Source organism: Sparus aurata, chromosome 13 (genome assembly GCF_900880675.1).
Source record: "Sparus aurata chromosome 13, fSpaAur1.1, whole genome shotgun sequence".
NCBI lineage: Eukaryota > Metazoa > Chordata > Actinopteri > Spariformes > Sparidae > Sparus > Sparus aurata.
The window spans coordinates 26,846,915-26,870,235 of NC_044199.1; the positions used below are offsets into that span (position 1 = coordinate 26,846,915).

Here is a 23,321-nt window from a genome sequence, read left to right on the forward strand (position 1 = left end):
GGAACATACACTCAAAAAGTGATTTCCCTACAACACTGATTATGTACTTCAACTACACATATAACTGTATGACCATCTTTCTCCATCAAATAAGTTCTATATTAAGTATATAATCTAATGCAACGTATTTGTGAGTTGATGCAAATACATTTAATAAATAAGTCTGCTTAAGTAATTTAATGCAATTTTTCAATTGTCTTACATAAAAATAATGCAATATATATAGATTACTTTAAGTATAGTACTCACATCAACTTAACGTGATAGAAATACTCTGCATTTATTGATATACTTTACGTAGAACTCCAGATGGAAATTTTATGTGTGACTGAAATAAAGTTCATGTTGTAGGGAAATTATTAAAGAGAAATATAACCATCAAATGAACTTTTTTGATACAAATATCAAAATAGTGTAAAGTGCTTGGTTACGTTAGCCACTGAAAGCTACAGTAAGCTACAGTAAGGCTGTCGCAGCAATACTGGACTGAGCTGCAGAGGCGACTGCAGCTGATACCATCAAATCAGCTGCAGTTGGGGCTGATTTGATGGTATCAGCTGTGTAATAATGTGAGGGGTGAGGTTAAAATATCTGTACTATGCACCTCTATGAATATGATTGGATGCTACCAGTCAGCTGGTGGCCTGATGGAAAAGCATCAGCTCAGGCTCAAAATATGCAATTTTAGGCAATGTCATGGTGGCTCATATAAGGTGAGAGCACATAATCAAGCCTCAGCCACTGTAGTCCACTACAGAGTCAACAATACTAACGTATCCATAATAAAAAATGTACAATGATCACCGCATGAGTAACTGCACTCATATGCATCACTGCAAAATCCCATTAATAAAGTGGAATGAACTTAGCTCAACATTGTACCTTTTTCACTGAAGCAATTTTAAAAATTTGACTGAACTGTGACTTCTACTTTCTAGTCGTCCCTTTTAGACCTTTTCTATTTTAGCCTACTTTCCCATTTCTTAACTTGTTTTAATGCTTTTAAATGTAAAATACATTTAAAAACCCATGTTTTTAAACAAAATACATTTAAAAACCCATGTTTTTAAATGTATCTTAAATGCAAATTTGTATTTCTTTTAATGTTATCTGTATGCCCCTGTAAAGCTTTGTGTCGCCTTGTGTCTGAATTGTGCTATACAAATAAACTTGCCTTGCCTAATCAGTCTATCTCTTGTCAATCATTGTATTCTATTATCTAAGACATCAGTATAACTAAGACTATTATCTAAGACAATAACAGTTTTCCTTCACATATTGTAGCTGGTTCTTAGCTTTAGTTCAAAGTATATTTTCAGTTCCTGAAATTTTGTGACTAGAATCAGTAGGAGCCAGTTTCAACTGCAGCTGCTGATGGCAGAAGCAAAACCTTCTGTTTTGTTAGTTTACATTTTTGGTGCAGGCTATTTCATAACGTTTTTGACAAATGATACTTTTAAAAAGTGATGGGGACAAAATGTGCCCAGTGTAAATGACACCATATGGTGTTTGTGTATGTATACACATGTATCAGTCCTTTATCAAAAGCAGATTTGTTTCCCCAGCAGGGCTATCTAATATGATGACCACCATTTTTGGCAATACATCAATAGCTTAATTAGCCTGCGGAACTCACTTATGTGCTCTCAACACACCATTTCCTGGTCTGTTTACTCCAAAATGTTATTTTGTTGAAATTTCCCGACATCAGATGCTGCAGATAAATACCTCCAGAGTTCAGTCATCTCATAGCAGATTGATTGCTGAGTCACAATGGTGTAATTATAGTTTTCCGATTGTGATGTAAATTATTCTCTACCCAGTTCCATAGCCTAAATGCACTATTTGTTGCTTGCATTTTTAATCAAACTGTAGACAGAGAGCCCAGGCTTGAGTTATGATTTCCAAGCCGGCGGTAAAGTTTCACACTGATGTCCGACCTTCTCGGCAACAAACAACACATGTCTGGCCATCCATCTGTTTAAATCACACCCTGTCAGTGGCCGGCTCTCAGTCTTGGTGATGGACAGCAGACGGGCGAGAAGCCAAGTCTTCTGCTCAGTGGGCATGCACGGCTATAGACAACAACCATTTGGTTTTGTTTCTTCTCTGGGCGCTACATGGCATCCTGCAACTTTTCCTCCGCTCACAACGTCATCTGACCTTGTCATCTGTGAACCATAAACATGAAGGACGCCTCTACATCTGTAGGTTGTTTTGATAGCCTCAAGTAGTTATGGTGGAGCTCTCTTTGTCTCTGCGTGATGGCAAAACACACGCTGCACAGCCGGATCCAAATACTGCCTCTTCAGTGGAAATGAAATAGTGTCTATCATATGCAAGAGGGCCGTTATCATTATGCTAACTGAATTATTTGCTTCATTGTGTGCCTCACCTCATAAGCACTCAAGATGGCACTATCCATCTCTCCGCAGCCGGCTGACCTTAAGGGAAAACAACCAAACAACGGAGCAAAACAGCTTGCTTTGCTTATACACATAAACATTACAGGCTTATTTAATTATGCTGTCCCCTGACAATGGCCTCCTTTCACTGTTTCTTTCTACACAATGCAGTCCATTCCACTCATAAATTGCCCACACAGTGAATGATTGAAATGTAAATCACCTCGTCTATCTCAGTAATCAGTAAACAAACTTGTGTGTAACTGTGCAGCAAAGGCGTAATTTCCTAGAGAGGATCAACAGTGTACAGTGGATACAAAAACCCTGCACACCCTTATTAAATTGCAGGCTTACAATAGACTTGGTGTCCGAGCTAAACTGCTATGAAGAAATACACGTTTTATTATTTCAATTTTGTATTTAACATTTTAAAAATAGTTTATACTTCCATTTGGTAGATGTCCCCACTGCAGGTAGTGTTGTAACCACATTTTACTTTAAGGACCTTCGTTTTCCAGTCCAGTAGAGCCTAAGCGACCCAAGATCAGTATTGAACCACAACTGTGCAATTGGGCATTAAATATTTTGGGAACCTGTTTTTCTTTGGGCCTTCTGCAGTCAACTGAGTGGTTAGATTCAATAAGTTTTAACTCTTATTTGTCTGTCCATAGTATTTAAGTTGATAATATCTGATCCAGTTTCGACAGACCGAAACTGTGATGTCAACAACAACAATTAATCTGTCGATTTGCTTGTTTGTCTATTTGCGTCAGTATGTGACAACCTGGGATGGAACTCGATTATCAACTGTCTTTCTCTTGACTTGTCCACTTTACCTTTTTAAGTGTAAGCATTCCACAGAGACAGCGTTGGCAGTAGCACAGTTAGCCAAACTAAGGCTAGTGGAGTTTGCCTCTGGGTGTATAGCTTATATAGTGAGTGCTGTTTAAATGCAAATGAGCTGGAAGAGCCCATTTGATGTTATTTTAATATTGGAATGGAAATGAACTGTTCATATGTCTCTAGATACGAAAACAATCAAACATGTCATTCAATAAATAAACCATTCAACAGCATCCAACAATTAAGTCTGTTACATGGCTCAAGATACGGTTATAATTTCTTTATGTGTGACCAGTCAGTTCGATGCGCTTGTTCTAAACCAATACAAGCAGCAGTTGTCCAGGAATTAGCCACTGCCACGGCACTTCATCTGTCAGAACGGTGCACACTTGAAATTAGTCACTGATTATATTAACTCTAAAACTAAATGCGTCAGGCTCAAACTTTACTGCTGGCTCTTATGGTGGATTTATCACAATTGGAAAAACTCCCATAGGAAATATTTTTGCAAAATCTATAAAAAAGTATCTCTTGCAGTTAAAACTAAGCATTTTTGATATATTAGTATATCAAGTTTTTTACTGCCAATATCAGTATTTCAGAAATGTAATTGTTTATGAGAGATCTTTATATTGATTTTTTTTTCCGATGTCAAAGGCAAAAATGGTAACATGTAATGAACAACATAATTTACTACCCAGATCCCACCCAACCCAAAGCCCCTTCCCTGACCTCTGGCTCCTAAACTCACAGAAAACACTGACATATGGAAACACTTTGTAAAAGGTTTAAGCCTACATACACTTAAAGCTAATTCTACAGAAGCACACAGTTTCACAAAGGTTGCAATTTCTGTGTTTTGAATTTGAGTCTTTACCCTATTCAGATTGCCCTGTATCTTGTCAGTTGCGCTGGGTACTGATCCAGAACATTTAGGCTCTAGAGACAACACAACACTTGTTAAAGAAGTAAAAAAGTATCTCTTGCAGTTAAAACAAAGCATTTTTGATATATTAGTATATCAAGTTTTTTACTGCCAATAACAGTATTTCAGAAATGTAACTGTTTTTGAGAGATCTTTATATTGATTTTTTTTTCCGATGTCAAAGGCAAAAATGGTAACATGTAATGAACAACATAATTTACTACCCAGATCCCACCCAACCCAAAGCCCCTTCCCTGACCTCTGGCTCCTAAACTCACAGAAAACACTGACATATGGAAACACTTTGTAAAAGGTTTAAGCCTACATACACTTACAGCTAATTCTACAGAAGCACACAGTTTCACAAAGGTTGCAATTTCTGTGTTTTGAATTTGAGTCTTTACCCTATTCAGATTGCCCTGTATCTTGTCAGTTGCGCTGGGTACTGATCCAGAACATTTAGGCTCTAGAGACAACACAACACTTGTTAAAGAAGTAAAAAAGTATCTCTTGCAGTTAAAACAAAGCATTTTTGATATATTAGTATATCAAGTTTTTTACTGCCAATAACAGTATTTCAGAAATGTAACTGTTTTTGAGAGATCTTTATATTGATTTTTTTTTCCGATGTCAAAGGCAAAAATGGTAACATGTAATGAACAACATAATTTATTACCCAGATTACCCAGAACCCAGAACCGTGACCTATTACTGAGCTACTCACTGACCTGTAGGTTTTGTTTGGGTTACACCCTGTAGTGCCTAATTACTAAGATTAAGAACCACTACTGAATCTTCCCTGTAAATTACAACTTCATAAGATAAAGCAAATAAGAACAGGATTGTCTAGGTATAACGCTCTGCAGGCAACACTCTCCAGATGTAATATTAAACTGTACAGCAGAGGGATCAGGCAGTAGGCGGGAGTGCAGGTCAGGCCATGCCTGTTGGTTGCCCTTACAGTATGCGCAAAGCGTGACAGCAGCAGCCCTGCCTGTGTGACGCAGTGTGAGACGCTGAGCCGGGCGGTCCATGTGAGCTCCCTGTTATCAGAGGCCAACAAAATGCCATGCTGCCTCTGCAGATGAGCTGATCTCCTCTTCTCGCTCACCCAGGGAAAGGTCAGATAGCTACACAAGAGTTATTTTTTAATAGAATGCATTCCAGGGGCCAATGTCATAAGGTTATAGAGGCATAAAATACATACATTTTATCATTTTGAATCAATAGAAAGAACTAAAGCTCTATGTTACAAAGGTCCAGCATTTTAATTACATGTCACATGGCTGGGGTAGGTTGTTTAGGTTCGTATCCCATGTTATGGTCTGGCCAGTGATGCCTAATAAACGCTTTCTATTGCAACAGAAAACAGTTATACTGATGAAAACATGATCTCTGACCTCTATTAAGGGCTGGATTCAGTTTCTTCCTCTTGGTTCGTGAATAATTTAACATGGTTAAGTTATTTCCGCAACACTTCTGAAGCTAGATGTTCAAACTGTGTATAGAGAAAATGCACTGATGAATTTATATTTCTAAAGAAATGTAGAAAATTCTGAAATTTCAATTTTAGTTAGTATGTTTTTGTTGCATTCTATACACCTTTAATCTGTACATTTAGAAACACTGTTTTTCTCTCCTGGTTTTAGTGTTTAGTCTTATTCATTTATTTCTCTCTGTTTACACTTTTTCATCTTGCTCTTTACTAAACAGTAATAGTACTCACTTTTCTTTAGCTTCTTACAAACTAAATTATTATTTAAGAACCTTTGACATTTGATGATTGTAACTGTGTTATTATCAGTGATCATGGCTTACAGGTGCATGTGCAAGGACGTTTCAGGCGCAATAAATATTGTGGGGCTTTGGAGGAATTACGTACTGTGAATACGATTCCCATTGATGAAACTGTGCATTTTCTATCACATTCTTTTCATTGAATGTGTTCATATGGAAACACTTTGTAAAAGGTTTAAGCCTACATACACTTACAGCTAATTCTACAGAAGCACACAGTTTCACAAAGGTTGCAATTTCTGTGTTTTGAGTTTGAGTCTTTACCCTATTCAGATTGCCTTGTACCTTGTCAGTTGCGCTGGGTACTGATCCAGAACATTTAGGCTCTAGAGACAACACAACACTTGTTAAAGAAGTAAAAAAGTACTAGCAGTAGTACAGTATCAGACAACCTACATCTGCTGTGTGCTCTCATGGCATTTCTAAACTCTTAAACTCAAACTGCACAGCACCGCTCTCACATATTTATGGACCCAGATGACAGTCAGACAATACTGAAAGATAAACAAAAGGATATCCTGTAAAATGATGTTGTTCGCGAGAGCAATCCGGCCAGACTTTGATGCTTCATAGTGATGACAGAAGTTAAAAGGGATAACCCTGTGCCTCACATTAATATATTTTGTTATACGATGTCATAAATGAGATTTTTTTCGCTCTGCTGACAAAACCTTGTCCGCTTATAATTATGCTGAGTTATGTCTCAAAACATCTTGGCTGCAGAAAAAATAAACTTGTAAAAAGAGAAAAAGTAAGCGGTGGCTCAAGGTTTCTCTCCAACTAGCAGTACAGTATCAGGAAACTACACTACCATACTTACTTTTCAAACTTTTAAACTCAAGCTGCACTGCTTTCACACATTTATTGCTCCAAATGACCGTTGGACAGCAATAAAACATATACAGATAGAAATCCAGTAGAATGACGTCAACTGCGAGAGAAAAAGAGCTAAAGATATATCTTTTTTGTGCAAAGGCAAGCTGGTACCTTATAATAGTATATTTCTTTGAAAGATGTCATGAATGAGATTTCCTGCTGTTGACAAAGCTATGCAGCGCAGTTTCCGTGGTGGGAAAATGTGAGAAATTTATGTCATTTAATTAGAGGAGATGGAACAGTGAACTCTAGCGCAGTCCAATTTCCCTCTTTTATTCATCATAACCTGTTCACAGAGACAGTTCCCTTCAATGACACTGCCACATGTTTCACACACCAAAGTTTTAGTTCGGGAAAAGGATCAAATTTATGCCATTTAATTAGAGAGGATGGAACACTCTTCTCTATTGCAGCCTAAGTTCTCCATTGTGGTTAAGCTGATGAGACACTTGAAAAAAAAAAAAAAAGAACTTACATAATGCAGCTTAAATACTCTGCTGATTTCTAATTTATAACAGAGCAGAAGTACTTACACTGCACCTCCAGGTACTTCTGTGCCTGGAAGTCCTTGACAGCAGGATGGTCTACGATGCAAACCACAGGCACACCGTCGTCCTCCTTGCTGACGGTGAACGTCAGGCGGCTGGTTACTGTGTACATCTTGTCGTAGGTCAGCTCAACTCTGGGCTTTCCTATGGGAAATATCACAGAGAAGCAGACTTAAAAACTGCAATACAGGTGCATTTTGGATTGCAGTTAAAATATGAATGAGGTCAGCCAGAAAGTTAATCAACTCAAGTTCACTTACTTTTTTTTGTGTTTGGTCAGCAAGAAGTAGTATTAGATAAAAACTCTTTATTTTAGCAATCAGCTGATATCACTATGACCCCCATGCTGCTGAAAAGTCATTTTTGAAGTGCACAGAACACTTCTGGAGCTTCAAGGCAAAACAGCATTACACCATCCTCCTAAACAGCTGAAGACAATGGGGACTTGTTTTAAAATGGAAAAAAAAACAACCAAAAAGAAACAGAAAATGGCTCCATATAACTTGTCTGGAGTTATCCCAAACTCTGGAAGCCCTTAATTTCCAAATGTAAAAAGACTTTATTTACAGCCTTTTTAAAGCTGAAACCAATTTGGGATCTCTGGGCTTCAAGAGACATAAATTATTTTGGAGAAGCTGTATGGAGCCAATTTCTTTTTTTAAAGGAGTCATCACCTGGTTTTTTACATATCCAGTCCGTCTTGGATCGCTTTGGATCAATTCTTAAAACTTATTAAAAAAAAAATTAAAAAAAAAATTATTAAAAAAATCAAACATAGAGCTTGTTCTGACACTTTTTCATACCGCGACTTTCTCACGCGAGATTATGCGCGAGGTTTTGACCGGTCTGGATGTGCATTGTATTAATATGTAATGAGGCGCGCGTTGATTGGCCGCAGGAAGGACAGAGCCAGAATGGGGGGCTAGCCTGCATGCACACAGACTCCAAAACATAAACAGCCCCCTGTCATGGCCCACACACTAAATGACGAACCTTACGGAATTCAGGCATTTATGTACGAGCCGGAGTCGGAAACCGAACGGGAGAGTGAAGAGGCAGAGACGGTGGAAGAGACACGTTTACAGCAGGATGTCTCTGAATGGTAAAATCTTTTTTTTTTCCTTCTAACTTTTCACACTCGTGTTTTACATGTAAGACCTGAGTTTTAATGCTGGCGGTCACGATGTATGGCGTGAAAATGACAGAGAAATAGGCAGATTTGGCGTGCTCACTCAGAAAGTCTGGCTGAGGACGGCTGTGAGCCGATGCTTATGCAAGTAGCTTCCTGTGGTAACGTCACCACAGGAGCAGAGTCAAAATCTTGTGCTTTAGGAACGCGCACTATTGTGCGCTATTCCTGTTCGGAAAAAGAGCCAAAGCGAAAAAAATAAGCCACTTTCAAACTCCAGCTTTTCAGGCAAGTTTCAACAGAGGTCCAACACCAATATGCATGATTTAACGAGAGAAATTGCGATTTCCAGGTGATGACTCCTTTAAAACAAGTCCCTATCTACTTCAGTTGTTTAGGAGAATGCTGACACTCTGAAATTTATTCATGTACTTTTTCATTTTTGTTGGACCTATCCTTTAAACTAGATTGTTTTGACGAAGCAGAAACTCAGTCTTGGTCTCAGTCTGTTAGTTGATTTAAGTCCAAACTTTAATCTATGGTCACAAACTACGCTGTGCAGTGACCAAAAGTTCTCTGACTTAAAGTTCTCCAAAGCTGAACTCATTAAGCTTTGCACTGAAAATAAATAGATTCTGCTGCTGAAATTTTGCTGATTTAAATTCCGGTGTAACCAGGCCCTCAGGTGTGTCTATAACTACTCACTCACACTGAGAGGAACCATATGCTTGGAATTGCAGTGAGATCCGTCAGGAGGAGTAGAACGATGTGGCTTAGCAGAGAGATAACTTTTTTTTGGTGCAAACTCAACCCACACCTGAACCTTACAGTGTGATTTCCCCCAGCTCAAGCTCCCCTCAACCCAATTTGAGATGAAGCTGTTCTAGAAACATTATAATTAATTTCTCTCCATCCATAGCCACTCATCATTTACAAGGTTGCAGGGATCTGAAGCCAATCCTGGCTCAAATACGTGACAAACAGGGCTCACCCTGGACAGAGTCAGTCTTTTGCAGGGTTGACACATACAAACAGACAACCATTCTAACCAACGGGCAATTTAGAGTCTCCAATTAACCGAAGGAGACCAGAGCATGTGTGGGGGCGGCTGTGGCTCAAGAGTGGGTCCACCACTAATCACGAGGTCGGAGGTTCGAGCCCTCCTTCCTTCGGCTCCCCAAGTTTGCATGATTTGTTGTCCTTGGGCAAGATACTGAACCCAAAGTTTCTCCTGTTTTAGAGTGTATTAATAGGTGAGGATTGAAATGTTGCAGGGTGTTTTGAATAGATAGTATCGCTCCTGATGAGCGGGTCAGCACCTAGCAAGGAACTTTTTGCCACTTGTCTATGAATCTGTGTGTGAATAGGTGTTTGTCGTATCTGTTGCAGAACAATTATAGTGGTCGGTAGACTAGAAAAAACAATCAATAAATGCATTAACATGTACCATTTAGCATGAAACTGCATCTGGCCGGGATGGCCATGTATCTTCCATGCTAAGGCAGTAGTGCTCACCCTGGCATGGTCTGGGTTTGTCCTGTCATTATTTTTGAGATTATTTAATCATGTTCTTGTGGTGACTTTCTACTTCCTGTCTTTTTCTTTTTTCTTTCCTTTTTTCTGTTTACGAGTATCTGTGTTTCTTTTACTTTTCATCAGTTTCTCTGTTTTTATCCTGCATCTCCTGCATTCCTGTGTGTGTTACCTGTGTTCCTGATTTGTTTCCCGTGGCTTTATGATTTGTCCTTTTTGTTTGTAGTACACTTTAATTTGTTTTTTATTTTTTTAAATTTTCCCTGTTGACTTTTGTTGCCAGATTTTTGTTACCTGCCTTTTTGTTGCTCACATTATCAAAGCTCACTGTTTGTTTCCCAACCTGCTGCATGTAGGTCCTCACCTTGTTGGCAAACTATAACACACCAATTCTCAAAGATTTCATTGCAGTTTCTAAAAATTTCGTCTATAAAGTCTAATTTAAGAAGACACAAGGTCTCGGAAGTACGAGGTAAAAGGCTGGTTCTGGTTTCAACCAAACACAGCAGTGCTTGTTGTCTTTATCATTCAAATGACTCATAGTTTTATGGTTGGTTGGCTTTTTGCTTCAGGGCTAAATTGATTTTTAGTGATTTTACACACTAAAGTCATAAAATATGAAAAAGGAGCTGTAGAGGTTAAGACTAGCTTTGAAAAGAAATGAATACAGTCTACCAAAGGGTTTTGGTTGTGCTTGAACCTTTTATTTTATGCATCCTTGGTTGTCTCCTGGAGTACTTTGTGAATCAACTTCTTTTGTTGAAGAGTCAGTCCAAAATAACAAAGCTATAGGCATTGGACTCAAGGCTGAGAGGAAAAAAAAACAAAAAAAAACTAACTTTAAGGCCTGACAAAGACGGCCATTGTTTGGCTGTAACTAAAACGTCTTTCTTCCCTGACCTTGCAAGATATGTAGAGTAGGAGCGAGGAGAGCGCCCTTGAAAATGGTCAAGGAAGGTGAATCAGCTAACAATTGCCTGCTGTCAGAGACTGCTCTGTGACTGTGAATCACTCATTAGGCTTTATGAAACCAGATTTATTGTGTGGCCACCTTTTGTACAGTGCTGCCACATCTGAAGCCTGCAAAGTAACCCTCCTCTGATTAGTGGCTGCTCTGTAATATCACACAGACAATATGTTCTCAAAAGCAATGAAGAGGCTACCTCATCACAGTCATACAAAATAAGAGGGATAGCTGCAGACAGCGAGGCACACCAGAGGCAAAGAGAGATTGATTATTTTTATCCCTTTGTCCTACTTCCTAACAGTCTGTTGCACAAGTGTGTTTGTGTCCCATCAATAAAACAAGAGAGAGAAAAAAAAGTGATTGAGCCTGCCAGGAGAAATGCTGCTGGTACAGGAAAAAAAAGATTCTGTCTTAATATGAAGAGCTGCATACATAAGTTCACATTTTGGTGTAAAATATGAGCTAAGTGCACATTCTACCCACTGTGCTGCAGCTCAGCTACCGCTGTGATACCGTCACTGTCACTGGCGACAGCCGACTCTTTGGATGCTGGGAAAGCAAACCTGTGTGATGTGCCTGGTGTAAAGGAACAGGTTGTCATGAATACACACCACTAGAGGCTTCAGATTCATGAAAGCATGTGAAATGGGAACCTGAAGGGGGTCTGCTCGAATCAAAATGACTTTTGAGATGCATAAAAAAAAGGGGGGAGGACGTCTTCATTCAAGCCCTGAATTTCTGGATCTTTTACTTCTCACCTTAGAAAAGTCATTGTAAAATGAAAGTACTTATCTACACAAGCTGTCTCTGGGTTTGAATCCTGTACAAAGGCAAGTAACTAAAGTATAATTTGCTATTAATGGTAATGTGGTTGGGATGAGCCAACCTCCATTATTACTTCGGTCTCTTTGTGTAAAGCACAAGAACTGACTGGTTCCAATAGACCTTTTTTCACGGCAGCCATACTGACATAGAATAGAAGATTAACATAGGTTTAATTTAAAACAATTAATGAAGGTTTCGTTCTATTTCGAGTAGTGTTGACTCTTTGCTCCAACATGCACAATAGCAGCACCTTGACTCCGTTTGGCCTGAATTTAACAGGATCATAATCAGAATCATTGGTAACATCTGTGTTTACCCTACTTTGTCTTTGTGTCAATATGGCTGCTGTGAAAAAGGTCTATTCCTTAAGGGAGGCAGTGGAGACAGACTAGCCTCATATGGTGGATATCTGACAGTACTCCAAATATCAAATATCAAACTATTCAGGTAGAGAGAATGTAGATCTTAAGGTCACCACACTACATGCGTCAAAAACACATGCTATAATTGTTTTCTAGTGAAGCCCACATGCTGGAGGCATCATGGGGATCAGAGTCGACATGCATCAACACTCAATGCAATGCAACTTTTTTTTCTTGAAACTAAGAAAAGAGCTGCCTAGACATCAGACAGCACACGTGGATTTCTGTCAGGAGTCCATCTAATGTGATTACCCTGTCTCCTCCGCCTTCATCAAGGTCAGTTATTGTGCTATAGAGTGCACAGTAGGATTGCAACTCTTGTCTCATAACTGCAAACCATGGCTCTTTTGCACTGGAGTTTATACCCCAACAGAGCAGGGTTTTTACAACAGTGAAGTTAATGGGATTCCTCCATTTTGGACAGAGTGCCCTAAAGGCTAGAACTGTCAAGACCATTTGCCTTTGTTCAGTGCTGGAAATCTGCATGTCAAAGTTCACCTGAGTTGAAGTTTGCAAAAAAAGATTTGCATTGGAGTTGCTCCTACTGAATGTTTTTTTATTCAGTTGAAATAAATGACTTCATGCCAACATGTTGCTGATTTAAATGCTAGTGTGACTGGGTCATGATGCTAGCTAGAACCGATTAATATCTTGTTGCATGTTTGACTTCATGGCTTTACCATGGCTGGCCTTATTATGCAGTCACATAAAAGAGCTAAGGTTGGACCAAGTAAAGCCTTGAGCAAAATGAAAAATGAAAATATTAGCTTATTTATACACTTATTCAGAAAAACACTGGTGCCGTGGTTGTGATTCCTTATTTTCTTTCTCTGAAGCCATCTACCATGTGACAGTAATGTAAGTTTAACAAAAAATAAAACATAAAAAGGCCTCCAAAAGTGAAGTGAGTATTGAAGATGAATTGGTGATGGCTCTCCGTTTGAAAGAGTCATGGTTTGTTAGGCACTAAAAACAAGTTTGGAGCGAGCCAGTAGAGATGAATGTCACTGAACAGCAGTGGAAGGTCAAACAAAAAGCTCAAGTGGCACTTTAAGTTGTTTTGTAAATCCTAACATACAAACTCAGCTGGTTGTCTTTCATTCTGCTTTTTTTCCCACTTCTTTAAGTGTTATCGTTTAACTGCATTTTTGTAGAGCAGGAAAGGAGCAGTGTCTGTTAAAATAAAATATATGTCTCTACGCTTCAGTCGCTTTACTTTGCCCAAAATATTCTTTTTATCCATTTCTAGAGTCTTCCTGCTGGGGTAGAGCAGGGTAATTGAAATCACCCTGTGGTTGTCTCATAAGGCTTGAGGCTAATGGCTGTTCTGGTCCCTGTCAGTCAATGAAGTGCCCTACCTACTGGCTTTTTCCTTTTTTTCTACTCGTCTCCTCTTTTTTTTCGTCTTAAAAGAACAGAAAGGAACGACCTGTACTGCTAGATCCTGCACTGTCTGAAAAGACTCCCTTTCTTCGTGACTTTCACTGCAGTCTGTGCTTAAGAGCCAGAGTTATCAGTGCCAGGGCATAATGTTAATAAATCACTAAACAACAGGATCAGAGTAAAAGGAACGGAGGAGATAATAGTGAGATAATGGGTCTGTGCATATTAGGAGAGATTGTTGGATTTACATTGGCAAGCATGACAATTGCAACCTTTAAATGATATTTAAGAGAGCCTGATTATCCCTTAAGGTAATTAAGTTAAATTCCGGGGACGTTTAATTAGAAATAAGTCTGCCAGGCAAGGAGCCACAGCCGAAGGCAATTTAAGTAATTCTGCCCTAATGTCAGGAATCTGGCACCCTGAACCATTCTCTCTCTCTCCGTCTTTTATTTTAATGCACTCCTTTGTCTTCAGCAGAGCAATGCCACGTTTCATTTTTTTACAACTCTGCTGCGGTGTCAAGCAAACAAATGCTGGAATCATTTGACAGTTTACTAAAGAGCTTGCATTTTAAATGGCAGCTTACTCGCACGACATGGTCAACAAAAGTGACATTGAGTGATTAAAGGGATTATTCAAAAAGTGTGATTTTGATAACGTGCCGACAATAGTGTCAATTAAATTGAACTTGTTGTAAAGTGAACAAATACAGATTTTATAAGTGGGCTGCCATTGTTTTAAGCTGTTTCAGCTAACAACCCCTTTTCACCTGTGGTGGAAATGGATAAAAGCAAATGGCATGCTCCAAATGATGTGTTGTGACAAGTGAGCCTTTAAGTACCAAAAAAATGTGAATCTGTCAATTGTCGATCTTCAAAGAGTCCTGAGCTGGTTCTGAAAATAGCAATCCATTGCCAAAAGTGTGAGAAAACAGCAGGGGTGCAAGGTTGAGGGGCATGTATTGTTCCACAAAATCGTTTTCTGCCATTCGATAAAAAACGCAAATGAGCATCATTTGAAAGCGCAGCTAAAGTGGGGGTGAGGACTCAGTGAAGGAGGGGAATATTACAAATAACAAATAATGTCACAGCACGCTTGAGAAACACAAACATGCTGAATGAAGATGGTTTTGTATGGAGACGCTGTGGCAGGTTCCCATTTGAAGGAGACGCCGAGTACCCAGGAGTGGATAAGTATTTCACAGTCGTCACTGGTTCAACTTAGCCCATTCATGCAAGTGGCTGCACTGTTGCCACACACCATTAGTCAGTGTGTTTACATGCACTTAAGTAACTACAGGACTAGGTTATTAACATGACCAGATTTCCAGAAGCAGACATAATTGCTAAAAGGTTGAAATCACCTGTTTTATTGATGTTTCCTTCAATAAATGGCATTGTTTTAACTGAGATAAAAATTGTATAATTCGCTGAGACACTAAATGTATTACTTACATTTGAAATCATTTTGGACCCAAGTGAAGAACTATTAAGTGATTAAAACTTCCATTTATTTCATGTTTCTACAGCATTACATGACAGGAGGAACACCAAAGGTCCCTCTGCAATTTAATCAATGGTTAGATTTAAAAAAAAAAAAAAAAAAGGTTTACACTGTGATTTGTCAGTCTATAGTTACCCTGGACTAACCCTCTAATTCTGTTTCGAAGTTTTAAGAATGGCTTTGCTAACACACCAGTTAATTCCATTGATACAGGCATCATTGTGCTCTTGACACTGAAGCAGGGTAATTTTTAGTAAGTAATTTTTACAAATGAAATGGCTTAAAGGCCATTCAAAAATACCCAGTAGTCTCCTCAGCCATTTGATAGCAGGGAATCAGGATTCTAACATGTTTTTTACATGTGCATGTGCAACACGTTCTCACTCGCAACTCATTAAAGGTTGATCAGTGGCCTTTAGCCTCAAACTGTCACGCTCACTCTATCTATTCATCTCGTTTCAGTTTTGCAAGTGAAAGGCTATATGATACCTCTGGTTAAGCTTTATAAATACAAGCTCCCTTGTCAAGTTATCCACGATAAGTCATATACAACCTCCTTCGAATGAACCTCCCAACCACCCCCTGACCTGATGACAACCGACTGGCACATATGCATGAGGAAAAAAGCCAGATGGGTAAATTATGTATATGACAGTCCTGGGGCCAAATATTAGGAACCATTATAACAATCTGTTGTCCAAAGTATATGAGTATACATTCAGTTGTAGTTTAAAGTTTAAAATAAGCCAGTTTTCACTTACCTGGCATTTGTCTACAGCATTTAGTGGAATGAAATCACTGACTTCAGGAGCTTGCCAATACTGGACAGCACAAACACAACACTGTGACATGGCAATGTTACGTGATGTTAACAACTCGTAGGCAACTCCCCAACCTCTTCACATCAGAACTTTGAGCTGACCACTAAGGCTGTAACGTGATGCAGTGCAGAGGTGAGGCTGCTCAGGGCCTTTAACACAGCTTCTGATTAGGACCTTTGTTTCAAAGTCTTTACAAAGCTTGCTGTCTTGGCTCTGAGGTGGAGCTGCCTGGCAGGAGGCCTGTTCACCCCGAGCTGTGCTCAGACTTCTGAAGCTCCTCTACATTTGATGAAGGCATGAAAGTTGTCATCGTGCCAACAGGCCCTGGCCACCACTGCACATCCACATTGCTTTAATGGAAACTATTCAAAGTCACAGCAGAGGTCCATTTAAAAAGCAACAGTATTGATGCAAGCACTCAATATGGTGAGCCAGCTGAGGGAGAAAAAAACTGGACCTAAAAATGGTTCATTTATAAACATGGCACAGGGACTATAAAGATGCATATGACCATGCAAAAGTTACTTAATAGAAGAATGTGTACATGCACATGAAGTGATTTTTGGTAAAAATGGCAATAGCTACATGATTGACAAAGTAGTAAAATGGATCTTTCTCATGTTTTTTCATTCAGTGGCAAGTCTACAAATAATTCATGATGACCTTTTGGGCCGAAAACAACTCTTTTTCTGTTGGTTAGAGATGCACAGATCGATCGGCAACCGATAATGGTAAATGGTTTTGATCGGAGTTCTCAAAATAGATCAAAGCAGGCCGATCAGATGACGTTTCAATATAGAGTGCATTGACTGCACGCAGGGTGGGAATTTCACGGCGGCAACGGCGGCCACCTGCACTTTGGCCTTTATGCCGCGTGAAAAAAATCTCATCGTACGGCCACAGTGGCCTTTGTGCCTCTGGCCCGGTCAGCGTAGTGGACTTGCCTTGAATTACAACCACCTGAGTGCACAGTAGTCACTCACAATAACTTCAGTGAGTTCGCGGTTCGCGCAGGTGGAGTCTCATCATCACATCGATGATCTCACGTGAAAGCCTCTCAAACAGCAGCAGCGTCTCAAAACAGAAGAACGAAACTTACAGCACAGCGAGCGAGCGCAGCCGGTTTTGACATGATACGTAACTGACTTGTGTGGTAGGATTTAGTTTGGTAAAGTTGGAAATATATTCACAGATTCGAACTTACCGGATCAATAACTCATAAGTGAAACCTTGTTAAAACACAAACTACGGGTCTTTCCTACCGTAGTAAGATAGACGACGAGCTACAATTGTATTTTTATCAAAACCAGCGGTCCTCCGTGTCTGTATGGTCAGCCGTCTGTGAGACGAGGGCGCAGGGACCGTCTACAAAGCGCAACACCAAAAAGAGAAACTACAAAAAACATTCAATAACTTTACTATTATTCAGTGTAGTGACACCAAAATCACTCCACACATCAGTGGTCTCCTGCTGGTTATTCTACAATTTTTTTGTTTGGAAAAAAAAAAGTGCTTTGCCATAATTTTGGGGGATTTCTATTGGGAGAAATATTCAATAACACTAATATTCAGTGTGGTGTCACAAAAATCACCTAACCCTAACTCTACTAAAAAAAAACTGTTTTCCAATGTAACATTAACTTGATATTGGTATTAAAAAAATGTTTTAATACATTATCCATGTGAAGTGAAGGCCAAATAGACATGATACTTTCTCATCTCCTAATTTTTATACTTAATAATACAATGTCAATGTTGTGTAAAAAGAATCATTAATTAAACATATGAAAGTTAAACAAGACAACAATATAGAAGAATTTATGGATTTGACGCTGTGATCGGTGATCGGCAATATCGGGATCGGCAGATACTGCTTTCGGTGATCGGTGATCGGTGATCGGCCCCAAAAATCCTGATCGGTGCATCTCTACTGTTGGTTGGTTGGTTGGTTTGTTCAATGTACCGTGGATGAAATGACAAGTAGACTATATCCATTTGGTGCACACCAAAATTGCCATCACCTGCAACAGCTTTTCAGATTTTTCCCTCTGTGAATAAATGCCACTGATTAGGTAGAATGGACTATGAGAAAAGATGATCAGCAAGGGCTTCTAGCTCCAGTGTCCTCTGATGCTCACCAGTATGGCCCTGTGTGGTTTGGAGATGACCTAGACATATCTAAACCGATCTAAGTGATTTTCATCCATTACTCGATCTGCAAACCAGACTGGCCAACAATTGTGTTCTATTTTTTAGCTATCTTTATTTGTAGTCATTGTCCTAAGATTAAACGTCTGTGTTGATTCAAGTCATTCTAGAGAACTTCTCTCTTTTTATCTTTTTAGTGTTCTTTACTCAATGAAAACCTGAAGGACCCTTATCATTTTAGCCTATCCACAATAGTTGTCACAGACTTTGAAAACATTTTAGTCTTGTTTATGTTAAGATGATGTATTTCAAATCATGATAGGCTAGATGCTTCTAGGTTCAGAATCATTTATACTCACTTTGTCCATATTTCGACCACAGGACAAAAGGAATACATCTTTAAAATAGCATGATGTTAATTTGCCAAGACAGAAAGACATTTGGACGGTGGTGAAGGAAACGATGAGGTCCTTGCCAGACTATTTTCGCCCTGAGCAGCGCCCTCTAGTGGTTTCATTGCTTAACCTTAATGCAAACTTGAAGGACACATGGAAATATCACGCATTGTAAAGGAGCATAAAAAAGAAGTTATAATCCACTTTGACATATATTGACACCAGCAGACGATTAAAGAAGCAACTTGTTGGCAAATAGATTTGGTCATCCCTCTCCACCCACCCTGAGGTCACTAATGTTTGGGTCCGGCGCCCCTTTTAGGAATGACCAAATTGCCTATTGACTCGCATCATTCCAACAGTGTAGTCCCCAAATGAAGAGAGCAATATGAGTGAAACAAGATCAATGAAACCCTCACAGAAGGTGATTTTCGGAAAAAAAAAAAAAAAGTATTGAGGCCATAGGGTGCAGGTAGCTCCAGGCTCTAGTACTGTAGACGGTACATGACAGTGTTCTACTGTAAAGCCAGGCACGACCCAGGCATGCAGGAAGAGAGGTCAGTGATAGTTTGTTTGTCTTTTTTAGCATGTTTGTTTCTCCAGATGTTTAATCTCATCAATGTCAAAGTAAATCATTCTTTTAGGCTTGGAGCTCCGACTTCTCCACCTTCAATAAGCAACTGATTTTTTTCCTTAACCCACTAGTATTTTGGGTTCATGGTGACATTTAAGGAGAAAAGTGGATTAAAGTGAGCATACAGAAAAGAGTTTGTGGGCAGGATCAACAGTCAGGATATTCCACAGCATAGTGTGCGTGTTTTTTTTTTCCTTTTGTTTTGTTTTATGTGGAATATGGAACAGTGGGTGTCTGCAGGAGGAGTTTTCTTCCCTCTTAGAGGTGACACATGCTGGCCTCTTTTCTCTGGTTCGTGGAACACAGTGTGTTTGTGTCACACTGAGGTATTCTTTGTACGGATAACCAATCAAAAACACAGGCAGACGAGTGAACTCCGATCCTCTGTGCACTACATAAGTGCCTTATTATGGTGAGAGAGGAAACGCCTTGACTGATGATTGTGATTTTCTCTTTGTGTGCGGGGCCGACCTACCTGGAAGCTCTTTATCTCCCTTCATCCATCTGATGGTGGCGGCAGGCTTACTGCTCATGGCAGTGCAGGTCATCTCTGTCTCGTTGCCCTCACTCAGCACCTCATCCCGGGCCTCAATGATGGGGTTACCAGGAGGAACTACAACAGGACACAAAAACAAAACTCTGTAAACACTCGTGAAATATGGCACTTTACACCCTGCGCACTACATATAGAGTTGGCATAGAAGAGAGGAAGTGCACCACACCTACATTTGTAATTAGCATAATATACTTATATTTCAGGAATAATCCTTATAATCCAGGGCAGTATGATGACTATGATGCAACTTTACTTCAGAAATGAACAGAAAGAAACACAATTGAACTAACAAACAAGACAAACTCAAATACAAATCGCATAATTCATCTAAATATATCATAATATATGGCAACATATACTTTAATTTCCTAAATCATTGATAAAATAATGTGTAAGAAATGTGTTATTTGCTGATAAGAATGACGGCCAAATCAATTGTGTTTGATTACAAAAACCTACACAATTTATCATCTATAAATTAAAGGCACAGTATGTAAGAATAGGCTACCTGTCAAATTCATACTCGAAACAAGGAGGGTGGAGCATATCACCAGGGTAACTACTAAGTACTGCTACCTGTAGCTAGTTAGCTCAGTTAGCCGTGCAGCTAGTGGTTTGAACTGGGAGCTCAGAGAATTTTAGTGTTTCCACCACTAGCAGAGGTACTTTGGACAATGATGGGCCAGGGCTAGCTGGTTAGCATGTTCTGGAACACAGTACATAGACATCATGATGTCAAAACTGCTATTTACTCACATCCAGTTGACATTTTTTTTAATGTATTCAACGTATATTCTTACATGTAGCCCTTTAACTTTCAAATGGCTTTGCCCTCCGCAGTTCAAAAACTGTGTACCTTTTACCGAATATTCAAAACAGTGCAATATGTAGACTCTATGGCTGCTAAAGAAAGAAATTCAATAGGATGAATGAATAGCTATTAGCTGATGTTCCAGTAATGTGTTAAACATTCTGGATCTTGCCGTACATTCACGAGTCTGATCCTTTCTTGAGGCATTTCTTCCTAACTAATAGTGAGATTTAAAAGAACATAAAGACCAAAATTACTGTATTTTGTAATTGCCTCCTCAGGCTTTGCGTTTGAATCTTTCATGAATATATGAAGGGGACAGATTCAAGCTAAATCAGGGTGTCGCTGCGCTTCAACAACCTTTTTCTGCGAAGCAAAGTTGATGACAGCTGACCTTAAAGTCATTCAGAATGTGGCTGACAAAAAAAAAGCTTTCATCATCTAATGGTGCACTCTGAGCTGAGTTTTCCTGTAAAAACAATGTAACCTGATTGGCACTTGTCTGAGGTGTCATGTAGGACATAATTCAAACACACAAACAAGAAATGCAGTCTTACATAACTACTGAGCTGTAATTAGATATTATCCTATATCCTCTTTCAGTGAGCGAATCAAGACGATGCAATCATTTTGTGAAACTCAGTTTGCTTAATTAAATTGAGCACCATTTTGATTATCTTATGTGACTTCACACACATTGATGCCAAATCAAGATCAGATAAAAATTCATGTTAATATCTTGATACGAATTTTGTTTAGACACCAACCAGCTCTAATGCACACTTCTTAAACCACATGTACGTGAGTCTGTATGCTTACTTTCATGAATGTGTCTTTAAGCGTGAATTATGACCAATTTGGCCTCCCGTACTTGCAGCCTAAACGCTGTATTAGATTCCCTAAACATTATAACAAGAATGAATGAGCATATGCTACATGATTTTCACTGTTGCTGTCACAGTCTTGTGCAGTTTTCATGATGAGCTCTCAGCCCTGTTGTTCCACATGTGAATGCATACTGTATTCAGTCTAAATGGTGATTAAAAGGCTGCCACTAATAATGTCGACATTGAGTGTTTTGTGGGAATCTGTTCTGTGTGTGTGTGTGTGTGTGTGTGTGTGTTTGCTGTTGTACTTAGCACGGTGATGTCAGCGTAGGCTTCCTGTGGGGGGTCCGTGTAGAGCTGACAAACATATCGACCCTCGTCTGACAGTGAGACATTAGACAGCGACACCCGCAGCTCATTCTCTGAGAAGTTCACCAGCTGAAATCGGGCATCTTTCAGTGCTGAAAGAGGAAAACAAACAATAATTTTATAATTATTTATCATCATGTTTAGACAGGAGTTCGTAGACAATCATAACAATCATATGCATAGAAGAATAACAATAGGGAACCAACTACAGCAATTAATCCAAACATACAATACTTTTAACTTGTAATTCACAGTGACCCCTTAAGTAGACTGACACATTTAAGCCGTGCAGCCTTTTCTATATACAATCCTTAAACTTCAGTCGTCCAAACATTAGTGGACATCATATATCAATATCTTCTGTCAAATCCTTTGCAGTGATTAAATAGCAATCCTGCTTGCTTTGTGCATAGGCATGGTTGTGTAACCATGTTTAGATATGTTTAAAATCTATAGGTTTTAAAGAAGACAAATTATGCTAATTTTCAGCTTCATAATTTCTATTTGACTACTAAAGAATAGGCTTACATGCGTTAGTGCTCAAAAAACACACTGGTTTTCTCATACCCCCCAGTGCTGCAACACTGTACTCCCCCTCTGTCTGAAACGCTGTGTTTTAGCCCCTGACTCTTTAAAGCTGCACATCCATATCAAGTCTGCTCTGATTGGTCAGCTTGCTCATGTCTGAGCCAAAACCGCTAACAACAACAGAACATCTATGCTGAATTAATTCTTATGTGCCAAATATTATATATATTATTATTCTAAAATATTATGGAAATTTTGTACATGGTAATATCACAAAGTCACAGAATTAAAGGCGGGACTTCCAACGAGTCAGGAGCACTGTTTTTTGCAGGAAGGAGGAGCTTCTTAAGTGAAGTCATGAACCTTTTTCTATCTTTTACCTGTACAAGAACCTATATAAAACCCAGAGGGAAAGAACCAAGTGTATAATAGGTTTCCTTCGAGTACAAAGATACTGCTTGCCTTGTTTGGCCTGAGGTGCATCACGACTCCATGTGTGCTTCAAAGGACTTTCCAGACAGGAAAAAATAAAAAAATTAATTAAAAAAAGCCCTCAATCTAATTAGTCAACAACCAATCACAGAGTGAGGTGATGTAACACCTTGTGCAGCACTGGAAAGAAAAGGAGAGAAAATCAAAGCACACTTTGATAACTCCTCTTCAGATCTGTGTGGTGCATAGATGAAGAACATGCTAACAACATATTAACAGAGGTCGTCAGTTGTCCTTTAGTTGTCCTACACAGGAACTGACGACAAATCCAGAAACCCTGTCTCCTCATCCTTGCCCACTCTCGTCTTGCTTTACCTTGTTTGCCCACCTACCTAAGCACACTCTATCAGCTGTAATGTAGAATGACAGCATGTGGTTAAGATGAAAGCCTACCCGTCTCCATCCTCCTTTGATATGCTGATAAATTCTGCTCTGATTGACAGCAACTCCAGGCTCTTTGCACCCTGCACTCTCTTACTATAGATCTGTGTACTCATCCTGCAGCTCTGCTTCTTTCCTGAAGCTTAAAGCATTAAAAATGGAAACTTCTGACACTGACCAACCCAAAACAGACATGACAA

The 23,321-nt window shown here is 39.2% G+C and overlaps 1 protein-coding gene across 4 annotated transcripts in view; it reads right to left on the minus strand.

Moving 5' to 3' along the window:
• cadm1a (cell adhesion molecule 1a) overlaps positions 1-23,321 on the minus strand; it is a 442,188-nt gene that overhangs the window by 71,640 nt on the left and 347,227 nt on the right. For all 4 annotated transcript variants that reach the window (XM_030437926.1, XM_030437924.1, XM_030437923.1 and 1 more), the window contains exons 4-6: positions 21,660-21,812; positions 19,633-19,770; positions 7,380-7,538 (exon numbers count right to left, since the gene is read on the minus strand). In XM_030437926.1, the coding sequence (XP_030293786.1) occupies positions 7,380-7,538; positions 19,633-19,770; positions 21,660-21,812 (450 nt within the window). The remainder of the gene's footprint in view (positions 1-7,379; positions 7,539-19,632; positions 19,771-21,659; positions 21,813-23,321) is intronic.